This window comes from Schistocerca piceifrons, chromosome 3 (assembly GCF_021461385.2).
Source record: "Schistocerca piceifrons isolate TAMUIC-IGC-003096 chromosome 3, iqSchPice1.1, whole genome shotgun sequence".
NCBI classification, from domain to species: Eukaryota; Metazoa; Arthropoda; class Insecta; order Orthoptera; family Acrididae; genus Schistocerca; species Schistocerca piceifrons.
Genome location: NC_060140.1, coordinates 503,368,283 through 503,384,844, shown reverse-complemented (window position 1 = coordinate 503,384,844; position 16,562 = coordinate 503,368,283). Strand labels below are relative to the sequence as shown.

The 16,562-nt window shown below is 38.9% G+C and overlaps 1 protein-coding gene across 1 annotated transcript in view; it reads right to left on the bottom strand.

Moving 5' to 3' along the window:
- The window catches only part of LOC124788540 (1-phosphatidylinositol 3-phosphate 5-kinase), a 407,657-nt gene that overhangs the window by 103,395 nt on the left and 287,700 nt on the right, over positions 1–16,562 (bottom strand). Inside the window, exons 22-23 of the mRNA XM_047255810.1 lie at positions 15,275–15,420; positions 13,073–13,233 (exon numbers count right to left, since the gene is read on the bottom strand). Of these exons, the coding sequence (XP_047111766.1) occupies positions 13,073–13,233; positions 15,275–15,420 (307 nt within the window). The remainder of the gene's footprint in view (positions 1–13,072; positions 13,234–15,274; positions 15,421–16,562) is intronic.

Below are 16,562 nucleotides of genomic sequence, written 5' to 3'. Positions count from 1 at the left end.
GGCTAGACACTTCTGTGTACAATTTCTTAGTTACAAAAATTTAATTTTAGTGCATTTACAGCTACAGCTACACTAGCACAACTGTGCCTAGAAGATAACACATACTATATTGCGAAAATACATTGCAACATCACTGTCTTAAAAAAAGTGTGCAATATTTAGTTTACAAAAAATCAGTAAATTTGTGCAAAACTAATTTTGTGTAACTTCAGTATTTCGTATAACTGTTACTTGAATATTATCTAACTGAGTTATACGAAGATTTATCTCGATTGTGTAGTGGCTGTTATCTAACCTAACCTCTGTTTCTGCAGCAGTAAACATTTGCTTCTAAATTAAAATCTTCGCCAATCATCACATAAGAACAAATAATTTTCTCTTATTCATTTTGTGAAAGTAATATTTCCTAAATAATTTCGATTCTTTTTCATAAATAAAGTTATATTTTGGGATTAATTTTCACTTTCCTTCATAAGTAAATTTCATTATGCAAGTATTTACATTAATATGCTACATTAAAATTATGCAATGCAATTGTCCCTACATAATTCTCATTCTTACAAATTTTATCAGACAATCCATTTTTGAAATCCCTTGGTTTTATCTTTCTTTGAACAAATGGATTAACTTGAGTGTCCCAGTGGATAAGTATGCAAACTGCTGCAGAATCTTCAGAAATGGAAGCCAATGTGAGGAATTCAGGTATATTTTCATGTGGGATGTTTTACTACAGCTTAGATGAGGAATGATGCTGCTCACTTCTGGAGCTACATTGACTGTCATTCTGCTACACAATTCTAGAAAAAGATCAGTGTATCTTGAAACTCAAGCCAGTGTAGCAGTGTTGTCAGAAATAGTGTTTCTGCAGTAGTAGTGTTAGGTCCACACCAGAAGACTGGATTAGAATCAGGCCTTACAAATCAGATACTGCAAGTCTGATAGCTTTGTCTGGCTGTTTCCAATAGTTTCATTGCTTTTGAGGTCAAAAATACTTCAGAAATCTCAAGAATTTTTGAAGTAATCTGACAGTATAGGGCACAAAGAGCAAGCTAAATGTAAGAAGAAAAAGTTTTAAGAAGACTAAAAAGGTCTTACAGCTGGCTAGTAGTCATGACAGAGGAATGTCAGAGCTTCTTCCAAACTCTTTATGAAGTTATTACCAGGTAATTACTATTTTTAAGCCAAGTGTATGGTATATTGACGCGACTTGTTTTTGGCTTTTTGGGGAAGGATCTTGGAAAAAAGGTCATGTAATAATAGTAGGGGATGCAGTAGTGGTCTCGAGCATAACCTCAATTACACAGTCAAAAATGGCACCAGGCACATCGCTGAGAGAGTTACTCACACTACTGTGCAGATAATGTCACTCTTTGAGCAATATAATAAGCCCATTATGAAGCATTCTGTGGAACATGTTAATGCAGAGCCTGGAGAATCACTCATGGATGAGAAACATTCACACAGGGGTGAGATTGATGCGTCAACCTTGCTCGCATCATACACAGTATGGTTTGCATCAGATTGAGGTTATTTGCATGGCCGTGGTAAGCAACCAGTGTGACCATCCATCCTATCCCAGTGATTTACAATATAATTACTAGATCCTTTTTAGAGCAAATTTTTCCAAAACACAGAGCTGCAGAACATATATAGTTACAGCTAGTTCAGCAATTAGAGCAACAAAATACTGAAGCTGGGACAAAACAAACAAGGATATAGAGCTTTAATAAGGTTACACAGGCTTAACTGTAATATCACCATTTGTGGGAACTTTAACATTAGTTTTCTAACAGACAGCCCTGATCGAGGGCACCAAGAGGTGATGATATGCAGCTTAGGATTATTTTCCACAGCATAATTCCCTTGAAGGACATAGTGCAACATCTACTGAAAATTTGTTTTTAGATCCAAAAACCTGTAGTAATTTAGCTGTAAAACCAATAGTCCATGGTTTATACGACCTTGATGGTTAAATGTTATCAATGAAATTTACCAACCAGTTAGGTACAGGTTGTGGCCACACAGTTAATCAGAGAGCTGAGCACGTTCACTGAGTGAGACTAAAGTGTGATATATTTGACTCTCTCTTCTTTGTTCAATTCTCTCTTTTCCTTCTGTATGGTCAGTAGTGACTGAATTGTTCTTGTGTCGTATGTTCTTGCAGAAGTGTAAAATAAATCGCTTTTATCCATCTGTACCAGTTACATACTGTTTTATTGTGGATAGTGTTCCCATAAGTGGTGACCTCATAAAAACAATGAACAACAAGCAGCACATCAAGTGTGAACTTATAACTACAGATGTAACACACGCCATTTAAATGGGATAGCCAGTGAATGATTCACGCTGTGTAATCTTCATTCCCAATCAACCACAATCAATAAAAATTCTCTGGCACTACCAGACTTTGTGCAGCGTACAAACGTTCTGCCCATTGGTTGCCGTGCAACATCCTCGCCACACATCAAAGTCTTGATACTGCCATATATGTTACAACAGTTGGACCAGTGGTTCACAATAATGGAACTTTCATTTACCACGCAGGGTATGTGTGATTATGATATACAGTTTATACTTACCACTGGCCCATTGGATGCTCAGACTCTATTACTGCTGTTGGACATTATTCACGACCCCCCCCCCCCCCCCCCCAACTCCCCCTCCTGTTCTGTGCAAATATCAAAACCTGAAAGATAAGTACATAAACCATATGAGCTATACACACAACAGGTCCTAAATGATGAGATTATTGTTGACAAATAATCCTCATACTTCTGGGATAATCTTCAAACATCAGTTATGGAAGCTGAATTTCTGGTACAATTCTGTGCCTTGTGCAGTTTAACCAACAACCATTTGCACTAAAAGTGCTGTGATTTCCAACAGCAGTGCTGACACGTCTTCACAGTTGAATGATCTTCACAAAATTTAGAGCATTTTACATAATGACAGTATGGATGTCTCAGTGATGGTTTTACCCAATGCTATAAAAGGACAATAGCTTTTATTAGTGGAATAGATCTGCACACTGCAACAAGACTCAAGTGCTCTCCAGTGGTAAATGAACGACCCACAGCATTGACTCACAACAGCTGAGGGAGCAATGACCATCAGAGGACATGCAGAAGGGTCAACAAATGGATACCGACTTGGTGTTTGTATCATGCACATTTCAGACCACGAGTAAGGAAATGCACGCCTCCATGGCCACCCAAATGATTACAGCAACTGGGTAGGTTTGACCGATCATGGTTCACCACAAGTGTGTGATGCTTCTGCCCCCAACTGCTGACACCCAATACTCATCAACAACTCAACAAAAGGACCAGTCTTCATGAACAGCACTGACTACATAAATGGATGTGAAGTACCGGCTCAACACAATGTTCCAGGGACATTTCATGGGTCACACCAGTCATATGTCAGAGACATGTATTATGCACAAATGTCATCAACTCTGGGTGACGCAAAGTGTATTACCACTGTGCACCTACATGTTTTCACAGCACAATGACGGCTCCATTAAATTTCAGGTTGCAGTCACATAAATACCACTTCTCCTAATAGTCAGCTCAATTTGAAGAGGGCTGAATGATATGTTGCTGTTGTTGTGGTCTTCAGTCCTGAGACTGGTTTGATGCAGCTCTCCATGCTACTCTATCCTGTGCAAGCTTCTTCATCTCCCAGTACTTACTGCAACTACATCCTTCTGAATCTGCTTAGTGTATTCATCTCTTGGTCTCCCTCTACGATTTTTACCCTCCACGCTGCCCTCCAATGATAAATATGTGATCCCTTGATGCCTCAGAACATGTCCTACCAACCGGTCCCTTCTTCTTGTCAAGTTGTGCCCCAAACTGCTCTTCTCCCCTATTCTATTCAATACCTCCTCATTAGTTATGTGATCTACCCATCTAATCTTCAGCATTCTTCTGTAGCACCACATTTCAAAAGCTTCTATTCTCTTCTTGTCCAAACTATTTATCGTCCAAGTTTCACTTCCATACATGGCTACACTCCATACAAATACTTTCAGATACGACTTCCTGACACTTAAATTATATACTCAATGTTAACAAATTCCTCTTCTTCAGAAACGCTTTCCTTGCCATTGCCAGTCTACATTTTATATCTTCTCTACTTCGACCATCATCAGTTACTTTGCTCCCCAAATAGCAAAACTCCTTTACTACTTCAAGTGTGTCATTTCCTAATTTAATTCCCTCAGCATCACCCGACTTAATTCGACTACATCCCAGTATCCTCGTTTTGTTTTTGTTGATGTTCATCTTATATCCTCCTTTCAAGACACTGTCCATTCCGTTCAACTGCTCTTCCAAGTCCTTTGCTGTCTTTGACAGAATTACAATGTCATCGGCGAACCACAAAGTAATTATTTCTTCTCCATGGATTTTAATACCTACTCTGAATTTTTCCTTTTGTTTCCTTTACTGCTTACTCAATATACAGATTGAATAACATCGGGGATAGACTACAACACTGTCTCACTCCCTTCCCAACCACTGCCTCCCTTTCATGCCCCTCCACTCTTATAACTGCCATCTCGTTTCTGTACAAATTGTAAATAGCCTTTCGCTCCCTTTATTTTACCCTTGCCACCTTCAGAATTTCGAAGAGAGTATTTCTGTCAACATTGTCAAAAGCTTTCTAGAAGTCTACAAATGCTAGAAACGTAGGTTTGCCTTTCATTAATCTTTCTTCTAAGATAAGGTGTAAGGTCAGTATTGCCTCACATGTTCCAACATTTCTATGGAATCCAAACTGATCTTCCCCGAGGTCGACTTCTATCAGTTTTACCATTTGTCTGTAAAGAATTTGCATTAGTATTTTGCAGCTGTGACTCATTAAACTGATAGTTCGGTAATTTTGACATCTGTCGACACCTGCTTTCTTTGGGATTGGAATTATATTCTTCTTGAAATCTGAGGGTATTTCTCCTGTCTCATACATCTTGCTTACCAGATGGTAGAGTTTTGTCAGGACTGGTTCTCCCAAGGCCATCAGTAGTTCTAATGGAATGTTGTCTACTCCCGGGGCCTTGGTTCGACTCATGTCTTTCAGTGCTCTGTCTAACTCTTCATGCAGTATCGTATCACCCATTTCATCTTCATCTACATCCTCTTCCATTTCCATAATACTGTCCTCAAGTACATCGCCCTTGTATAGACCCTCTATATACTCCTTCCACCTTTCTGCTTTCCCTTCTTTGCTTAGAACTGGGTTTCCATCTGAGCTCTTGATATTCATACAAGTGGCTTTTCTCCAAAGGTCTCTTTAATTTTCCTGTAGGCAGTATCCATCTTACCCCTCGTGAGATAAGCCTCTACGTCCTTACATTTGTCCTCTAGCCATCCCCGCTTAGCAGTTTTGCACTTCCTGTCGATCTCATTTTTGAGACGTTTGTATTCCATTTTGACTGCTTCACTTGATGCATTTTTATATTTTCTCCTTTCATCAATTAAATTCAATATTTCTTCTGTTACCCAAGGATTTCTACTAGCCCTTGTCTTTTTACCTACTTGATCTTCTGCTGCCTTCACTACTTCATCCCTCAGAGCTACCCATTCTTCTTCTACTGTATTTCTTTGCCCCATTCCTGTCAATTGTTCCCTTATGCTCTCCCTGAAACTCTGTACAACCTCTGGTTTAGTCACTTTATCCAGGTGCCATCTCCTTAAATTCCCACCTTTTTGCAGTTTGTTCAGTTTTAAGCTACAGTTCATAACCAATAGATTGTGGTTAGAGTCCACATTTGCCCATGGAAATGTCTTACAATTTAAAACCTGGTTCCTAAATCTCTGTCTTACCATTATATAATCTATCTGATACCTTTTAGTATCTCCAGGGTTCTTCCACATATACAACCTTCTTTCATGATTCTTGAACCAAGTGTTAGCTATGATAAATTTATGCTCTGTGCAAAATTCTACCAGACGGCTTCGTCTTTCATTCCTACCCCCAATCCATATTCACCTACTATGTTTCCGTCTCTCCGTTTTCCTACTCTCGAATTCCAGTCACCCATGACTATTAAATTTTCGTCTCCCTTCACTACTTGAATAATTTCTTTTATTTCATCATACATTTCTTTAATTTCTTCGTCAGCTGCAGAGCTAGTTGGCATATAAACTTGTACTACTGTTGTAGGCGTGGGCTTCGTGTCTATCTTGGCCACAATAATACGTTCACTATGTTGTTTGTAGTAGCTTACCCACACTCCTATTTTTTTTTTTCATTATTAAACCTACTCCTGCATTACCCCTATTTGATTTTGTATTTATAACCCTGTATTCACCTGACCAAAAGTCTTGTTCCTCCTGCTGCCAGACTAACTATCTAACTTTAACCTATTGATTTCCGTTTTTAAATTTTCTAACCTACTTGCCCGATTAAGGGATCTGACATTCTACGCTCCGATCCATAGAACGCCAGTTTTATTTCTCCTGATGACGACGTCCTCTTGAGTAGTCCCCACCCAGAGATCCGAATGGGGGACTATTTTTACCTCTGGAATATTTTACCCAAGAGGACGCCATCATCATTGAACCATACAGTAAAGCTGCATGCCCTCGGGAAAAATTACGGCTGTAGTTTCCCCTTGCTTTCAGCCGTTTGCAGTACCAGCACAGCAAGGCTGTTTTGGTTAGTGTTACAAAGCCAGATCAGTCAGTCATCCAGACTGTTGCCCCTGCAACTACTGAAAAGGCTGCTGCCCCTCTTTAGGAACCACACGTTTGTCTGGCCTCTCAACAGATACCCCTCCATTGTGGTTGCACCTATGGTACGGCCATCTGTATCGCTGAGGCACGCAAACCTCCCCACCAATGGCAAGGTCCATGGTTCATGGGGGGGCATAATGATAACTGTCATCTTAGGAAGTGCCATTTTTGACTGTGTTATGATATTTGAAAATGGATCTTGGCCTAAATCTAGTCATCAAATGAATAAAAAATAAAAATTTGCAACTTAGATTTTTTTTTTTAAGTTGCTGACCCAAACTACTCCAGCATGCTGGAGGTTCATAAATAATTTTCATGTTGACTTTGCCTCCATGTCTATGTTTCACAGAGGAGTTATGGTACTCTGCTGGGAAAATATTCAGTAAGCTCTCATCTAACGTAAATACAAACACTGGGAATCCCTAGCAATTGAAAAGAAAATTGAAAACATACCCCATTAGCCACTGTTTCTATAAATTATCTATAATCATGGACTAAAACTTATGTTAGCTACATGGCAAGTATTTGTAATAAATCTGTACAACAAGTAGTAATGCATAGTAAGAGTCAGTATGTAAAGACATAAAAATTATTTCTTTGAAAAATACCATTGGAATCAAATAAATATTAAGCTCTATCGAGTGAGGAATGCAGTGATTAGCACACCTGAATCGAATTCTGTACAGCTATTCAGATTTTGGTTTTCCATGATTTCCCTAAATCTCCCCAGGCAAATGTTAGGATGATTCTTTTGGAAAAGGCATGTCAAATTTCCTTCCCCATCCTTTCATAATCCGAGTTTGTGCTCCATGTTAAATGACAGCACTGTCTACAGGATGTTAAATTCTAATCTATTTTCCTCCCTTCTTTCCTTCAAGCTACTAATTGCAGATAAACAGCAGCTATATAGTAAAAATAGAAGACAGCAGCCTTTTTCATAGGTGCAACTTTCTTGTTAACTTGATTAAATTAGGGAAAAAACAAGGGGGGAGGGGGGCGTAAGCATGAACAGTATTACGCATTACAGCATTAGTCTACTGTTAATAATATAGCACACAGATTAAGTTTCTATGATGTAATTATCTCCTGTTAATATACGCCTTGACTCATTTGATATCCCTGAAGGTTCCCCTTCTGATGGGAGTTAATTAATTAATTAATTAATGTTGAAGGGAGGGACAATAGTAGAAATAATCAAAATGAACCCTCTTTATTGGTATGAACACCTGGAGGGGATGAAGGTAGATGGCCAAAAAGAGTGTGATGATAGGTTTCTGGAGAGAGAGCCAAGTGCAAATGACCTCCAAGATCGTAGTATAGAAATGTTTTTTATGTGATGATCAGAAGAAGAGAACTAGAAAGGGGCTTATAAGATTTGAGGACATGGAGTTGGAAAACATGTACCAATAGCCACACTTACATGATGATGATGAGTTTGGTATAGCACAAGTAATGTTGATAGGTACTGTGATTGTCTCAAATACCAGAAAAAACATTTACAGTGATGTATGGTGCTGTTACTCGGAATGTCCACAAGCTCTACTGAATGGATGTTTGAGAAAGGATAATGGATTCTAACTGTTCATCAAATCAAATCATGTCTAAAGTCAGTTTGCAAGCCAAACTAGGAATTATCTTAGAAAGGGAGCAGACCTTGACTGTTTTGTAATCCAGTGTATCTGGTGACAAAACCACTGCAAAAGCCCCTCTAAAAACTAGCAGTGGGCGGTACATACATAGCTAGCTGATTCACATAAATACAGTCTTCAAAACCTTGTGTAAACATTACTCTATTATATCAGCTGACTGATGGTAGCAACAAGTGCATAAACGAGTTGTATGGGTTTACAGTCATATTTCCTCAAAGGCATAAAAATAAATATTGGCCTATGACTTAAGCTGTAGCCTTTGGTTCCCCTTGGCAAAACTTCCTTGATGTTAAAGCTGTGTTTAAAAGCTGTTGTTGCAGCCAGTGAATAATAGAAAAATAAACATTTAACCACCAAGCTGCCTGTCTCAGTACAACCTACCTCTAATTTGACAATGACCTTTCATTATTGTTTGTCTGAAAAATGTGACTCAATATCATTCAAATAAATTGACTATCCAACAAGTTATCTTCACCAAAGCCCTCAGTACCAGTTGTCACCCACCTTTCTTTCTTCTGTAATATTACTGTGGTACAAAAAAGTCCAAATTCATGACAATTCATCAGCGTTAGTCCAAGTTTTTGCTGTTTTTCTTATTTTTTATCCAAGTTATCTTCTAAGATCAGTAGCAAGCATGATAGTTGATAAGAATAATACAATAGAGAGATTATTCAGTCAAACCTAAGACCTAAATATTACTGGGAATTCAGTGTCAAATCAAAGCAGGTTTCAAGTTTTCTTAATTAAAAGCATTTTTTTACATCAAATCAATAAAATGTAAGATGGAACTGCAAAGAGAGCACAGGTCATTCCAACGGAAACTTAATTATACAGTAATCAACATGTCTGAAAGAACAGACAACACACATTCATAAAATCAACCTGAAGACACCAAATAAGCCTTTTAAGTGAAGTGACCTTCATGTCATGGTCAACGTCTTTCAATAATATCTTCTTTTAAAAAGTGCTAGCTACACTTGCTCATTAACTCCCGTAATCTAACACAGCACCTGCCACGAGACTGGTAACATTCTTTGCCAAATGAAAACTGCAAGTGTGATGAATCACAACTGCCTAATGTATTCATTGTTTTGCAGTTTGTGATGTGCAATTGTGCTGCATGTAAATAATATTTTTACTTAAATGACACATAACTGATGTTGAATTTGACTCTATGTTGTGTTCCAAATATCTATGTATACACTGGGACTTGTCAGAGCATGCCATTGAAAAGTAATACTGTTAGGAATTGGAGGTGTCCTTTAGTTTATTCAGAGACAATAAAAAGGCTTATAAGGCTTACTACAGTGTTCTTTCGATATTGATTCAGTAGAGGTAGGCTGGAGATATGTAACACATGCTACTAAATGTGATGTACACTGAAACAACCAAAAATTAGTCAATAATCACACATACGACATTTCCATGGGCAGCAGTGACCCATGTGCTGTCTCACAAGTGTTCCAGATAGCATTACCATACCCCACAAGTGTCAAGCTGGAAAGATGAACATGGGAGCCTGGTGGAGTACTGAACACGCACATTACCACATATCTTCATGATCGATACAATATTTGTAAGGAACATTGTTCAGACTGATTATCAAGTATAAGGCAGCCCCAGTAAATGTGTTGGTTAAATCAGGATATTACTGGTGTGTTGTTGTAACTGAAATATTGTAGTTAATGTCCATCAGACAGGACTGTCACAGGTTTATCCTACTACATCAAGGGCCAAGCCACCTGTGAAAGCAGTTATCTTATTTACCAGCTCTGCTGCAAACATTGCACAGATTTCTATATGGATATGACTGCCAGCCAACTGTCCACCAGGATGAATGGCCATAGCCGAGCTGTGGCCAAGAGCAAAGTAGACCGTCCTCTGGCACAACATGCAGCTGAACATATAATGCTTCACTACCCGAGCCATCTGGATCCTTCCCTCCACCAACAGCTTTTCTGAACTGCACAGATGGAAGCTATCCTTATAACACATTCTCCACTCCTGTAATTATCCCGACCTCAATCTATGGTGACATACTGTCCTCACACCCTCCACCCAACAGTTTCTATCCCCTCTGTCCTATCATATCCTCCCCATTCTCAAATCCCATCCTCAATGTTTGCTGCCACCTGCAATGCACCTGTTTATCTTTCCCCACTTCTCTCCTTTTTCACCATGTTTTCCCCACCTCCCCACTCCACAACCTCCGAACACTGTGATTGTTGGCATTCTAGTCCCTGTACACTGGCAGGCAGTGCTCCTCTCCCCCCCCCCCCCCCCCCTCACCCTCACCTCTCCACACCCGTACACTACTATCTTTTCCCATGCCCCCCCACATCCCACCCATTAAGATTGCTGCCTCTTTTCCATACGATAGTTGCATTACAGTCCCAGCTGCTGGTGTAGGCAAATGTGCATGTAGGTGTGTTTGCTTGTGTGAATGAATGGAGTGTATTTCTCTTTCTTTTTCTGACAAAGGCTGTGCCAAAATCTTATGTGTAAGTTTGTTCTAATTGTGTCATCTTTATGGTAAGTAGCAATCTACCTTTTCCTACACTGTTGATATTCCACCCTGGAGTTATCATTGTTAGAAGTTCATCTTTCTTGCTCATTAAACTGTTTCACCAATTAAAGTTCTTAGAAAAAACCTTCAGTCTTAAAAATCACAAATAAATAGTGCAATTTGAGTAACCCGAATGACTTATTTGCTAATAATTTTTCTTGTACAATTTTTTTTCATACTTACCAAATACATAGCTGATTACCTGACATTGCTCGAGTATGTATTTATTCCAAATCTATTAGCTTATCACCTCCTCACCTCACTTAGTCCGTCTCCTTCTGCCCCCTCTATCTCCTACCCCCCTCCCTCTTCGACCACCTGCCCCCCCCCCTCTCTCTCTCCCCCCCTCTCCCTCTCCCTCTGACCATCTCCTGCCCCCTCTTTCTCTGACCATATCCTCCTCCCCTCTCTCTCAGTCCATCTCCTTTTGCCTTTCTCTGTCCATTTCCTCCTTCCCATCTCTCAGTCCATCTCCTCCTCCTCCATCTCTGAAAATCTCCACCTCTTCCCTTTCTGTGCATTTCTCCCTCCCCCTTTCTGTTTGAACATCTCTTCCTCATCACCCTCCCCCCGCTTTTTTTTTTTTTTTTACTCACCATGTTGTTATTCCACTCAGATACAAAGTATCTCATTATGACCCCCACAATATTTCTTTCCAAATAGTACGTAATATGTGCACCAAGTTTGAATATTGTAGGAGTTTTGTACTGATGGCTTTGCCTCCATATGCACGTCACATATATTTAACATATTTCATCTATATCTATAGTTTTCATGCAGCTTAATGTTTATGCTGTCGTAACTTCTTAACTATGTGTTGTCCAATGTTACAATTTAGTAGATACATTCAGCAGCATATGTGGATACTGTGTGTGAAATGTTGTGAATAGAGTTACTAGCAAAGAAGTAATAAGTCTAAATGTCACACACGATGCGGCAATTTTTCACATATCTCAGTGTTTATGATGTTGTATCTCTTGGACTGCATGTTGTACAATGATATAATTTTGCTGGTACATTCAATGGTACATATGAATACTATCTGTAAAACGTGTCATCAAAACATTTAGTATTACAGAAGTAATAAATAAAAACATGATACGTGACATGGCGGATTTGTTGCATGAACAGCAAAAATGTAGGAAGTGAGAAAGTTTCTTCCCTTTCATTGTTTTGTTGTGGTTCTCAGTGAGAAAAAGTTCCATAAAGGTTCAAAATTGTGTGTGAAGTTTGTTGCTAATCAATAAGTGCTCTCATTCTTAAATAATGGATGAATAAAGTCTGGGTATTCATGTGTCATTGGCTACACTACTTTTTCCTCCACACCCTCATCCCTTCGATAGGTAGGTGCTTCTTATCCCCTCGGTAGTTCTTTCACACAGTAAGCAAAATGTGCACAAAGTTCATTCAAATCAGTCCAATGGTTTAGGGGGAATGTGAAACATATATGCAAACTTACATATGTACACACATATATACACATGAACAAACAAACACAGGCCTGGCTGCAAGTGAGTGCAGCCTTTCTTCTTTGTTGCATTACTGGGAGGAGGAAGATGGCAGGCCCATTGCCCTGGCCACCTTTTACTCCATCCCCCACCCCTCTCCAGGATTGAACCTAGGACCTCCAGGGCTATAGCACTGTGCCCTAACTCCTGAACCACCACAGCCATATATTTATTGATTGTTTTACTTAACTGAACTTATTGCGACACTGAATTATCTTTTAAAGTACAATACCATTTCATGTCTTATTCAGATAACTTATTATGTTGTCAAGCTACTGGATGGGTTCTTCTCCAGAGCTAACAGAATACCAACACATATCTACATTTGTGCATGGCTACCCTGTCCCGACTGACTGTGCTGCATGTTGATTGTAGTGCCACTACACTGACATTGGTTGGGACAATGTAGCCATCCAGGTGTACGTGTATTCTGTTAGTTCCCAGGAAGGACTCATCCAGAAGCTTCACAAAATGTTCAGTCTTGTTTATGTATGTATCGGTCACTCAGCACCTCAGTTATAAGGTGAGTCATCATTTTCAGTTCTCCCATTATTTATAATCCACCAAAGACTTTACATTGTTATATGTATGTTTTATTTAAAGACATACCTTGACATGACCTGATCATTATTCATTTCATCATGAAATCGCCGATAATCCTGTGAACTCAATGCATATGCAATAATAGAAGAAGGTTCAGTTTCATACACAACAATTGGTACAGCTCCATCTGTTGGTGGCAGATGATGCTCCTGGGGACTCAGTGGACTCTGTAAAAAAGTTATTTGTCTCAAAATCACCCTCATATGAATATCATTGACATTAAACTAATCTTAAATGAAAGCATCTTCAAACTTGATGCAAAATTCTGGAATAAGTATCCCAGCTCTTCAATCAGAAAAAGTTTGGATTTCGTATTATCTAACCAATGACTATACATATACAGGGTGTTTCAGGACCTCCCCGCCAAACTTTGAGGGACAATAGATCAAACTTTGATGATAATTTTTTATTATGGAACATTTGTTTTGGTCCACTGTTTATGAGTTATGTGCATGGTCATTATGTGCACCACCACCTAGTGACCTGCTGTGCAGGTAGGTCATTACTCTGTGGAATCGTACCTGGCCTGTCACTCAGCTTGTGCCACTGTAATACGGTGCCTTCAGTGGTGCGCATCTTATCAGTGCTGCAGTCAGCTTGTGTTCTTATAATAGTGTATCTTCAATGGTGGGTGTCTTATCAGTGTTGCTGTCAGCTTATGTTCTTATAATACTGTATCTTCAGCATTGTGCATCTTACTAATCTTCAATTCAGGTCGTCTTGTTGTTTTAATTCAATGAATCATGGGGTATGGATTTGATGAAGTCACCAACATGATTGTGTGTTATGGTAAGGGGACGGGAAATGGAATAACAGCTCCTCATATGTAGGAAAATTGGTTCCCTAACAGAAGACATCCACTAACTCTTCTGCAATTCATGGATGCTTACAAGAAACAGGGAGTTTGCACCCCGGCATGTTGGTGGCGGTAAGTGTCATGTCAGAACATCAGATTTTGAAGGTGAATTGATCTGTAGATTTAGGACTAGCTTGTTACCAACATCTTATGCAGTTTGTGCAGCGATTTGGACACAAAAGTGTGAATGATGTTTCCTTCCATACAGCTGTTTTATCTACAGATATGGCCTCCTTTACAAAAGATGGGTATTTTAACAGCAGAAAAAGCCACATCAGACACTATGAAAACCTGCATGTGGTTGCTGTTAGATTGTGCCAATGAAGATTCTCCATAAAAATATGGATGGGAATTGTAGATAATCTTCTACTAGGACCTGTAAAACTGTTACCTACATTAACGGGAACAGCTCACTTGCAATTCCTGCAGAGCACATTTCCAGACCTGCTGGACAGTCTACTGCTTGCTGTGTGCAGAGGCCTCTGTTTCCAGCACGATGGAGTCCCAGCACACTTCAATGTTGATGCAAGAGTGCAACTAACTGTCAATGTTTGGGAACACTGGATACGACGTGGAGGGCATGTTGTTTTTCCAGCACATTTGCCTGATTTGACATATCTTGATTACTGCATGTTGACTGTAGTGCCACTACAGTCTAATTGGTTAGGACAATGTAGTCATCCAGATGTATGTGTATTCTGGTAGTTTCCAGGAAGGACTCATCCAGAAGCCTCACAAAATTTTCATATCAAGAGTATGGTTTACATTATTCCACTTCCAACTTGAATCGAGTTGATAGCCTGAATCACTGATCAATTCCACCACATCTGACAAAGTGTTGACATGCTCTCCAGAGTAGTATGGGCAATGGTGTGCTGCACGCATTGAGGCACATGGTATATTTTTGAACCATTCGCGATATTTACTGTCAGGGCATGCCTAATAATAATAAATGGTAATTTTTGTGCAACTGTAGTTATTCATTGCTATAATGTTAAGGATGTATTAAAGACTGTATGTACCTTGATAAAAAATGATCTTATATGGGTGACTTCACTGTTCAATGTTTTTCAGTGAGGTCCTGAAACACACTGTATATAATTCAAATGTTTATATGTTTCATAATGAATATGGATTTTGTCATTAGAAGATGAATTCAGGATGAAACAGCTTAGAAAGCATTTTAGATACTGGATATTTGCATAGTAGGATCATGTTGCTGAACTCTGTTCAGCTAAAGAAGAAATAATTGAAATGACGGTCATCATACAGTTTCTGAAATATTATTTTGGATTCTATATCGCAAATAAAAAGAAGATGAAAAGAAATTACATACTACATTATACGCAAACCTGTATAGGAGCTGAAGATGTGGCAGAAGGCAATAGTTGTGACAATATAGTTTTAACACTCTTCTGTGATGATTTTCCATCGTGACTGTCTTCAAGTGATTCAGAATGCATTTTTATTTGGACTTTTGGAGATGATCCTTCTAACACTGAAATGAGATGAAAAATGATTATAATGATTACAGACACAAAATTTCTAAATTGTGTGCTAAGGAAAAAATCACATTCAAAGCTGCACTTATAAAACAGTTTCATTAATGTCCATTACACAAAAGACTTACATCTGCAGCATATGAAGATTTACTATAAACAAAATACTTTCACTTTTCTCAATAATTACTGTGAATGGTATATATAATGAGTAAGAACCTCCTTCTGATGGCAATCACACAATTTGAGTAGTGATTTGCCACCAGAAGGAGGTTCTTACTCATTGGTCTGAAGATGACCACAACAGTGGTCGAAACCAGTCACTGTAATAAATAAATTGTGATCAAGACTGTTTTTGATAGTAAATATTTGTAACACATTGATCACTGTTCACTACCACAATGTATTCGAAAGTAACAAATTTGGACAGTTTTGGACATTCTGTTATATTCAAACTTAGAATATGCTCAATAATTCTTCAACAAACCAACAATAAGGACGTTAGTCTATAATTTTGGGGTCTGTTCTTTTACTCTTCTTATATACAGTGGTCACCTGCACTTCTTTCCATTCACTTAAGACATTCCACAGACCGAGAAATTCACAATAAATGCAACCTGAAAATGGGGCCAGTGCCAAAGAGTGCTCCCTGTAAAACTGAATTTGGATTCCTTTTGTACCTGATGGCTTATTTGTCTTCAACTATGGCAGCTGATTTTCAATGCCAAGGAATGCCTGTGTGCGTGCTCTATACGGGAGTTTGTGCTACAGTCAAACCACAGTACATCTGTAAGATGCTCCTAAACAAATGGTTTCTTAAATGTGAAATTTAAAACTTTAGCTTTCCTTTTGCTGTCTTCTACTGTCACACCAGACTGGTGTACCTTTACAAGGTACTAATATGTCATCACAAGGCATTCCCCACCCCTCTCCCCCACCATGCATCACATGGATGACCTGAGAGTATGTATATACAAGCAGATTCTACTTGTGTTGTCTGCTCAGACTGTGGTAAAGTGTTTAATGCTATTTTGGATACCTAGGAAGGGGAATCTACATGTTCATATGTGTTACTTCCAATCAACCATCTGGTTTCTCATGAGTGGCTTGTCCTTGGCCCATGCTAATTCTTTACGAGGAA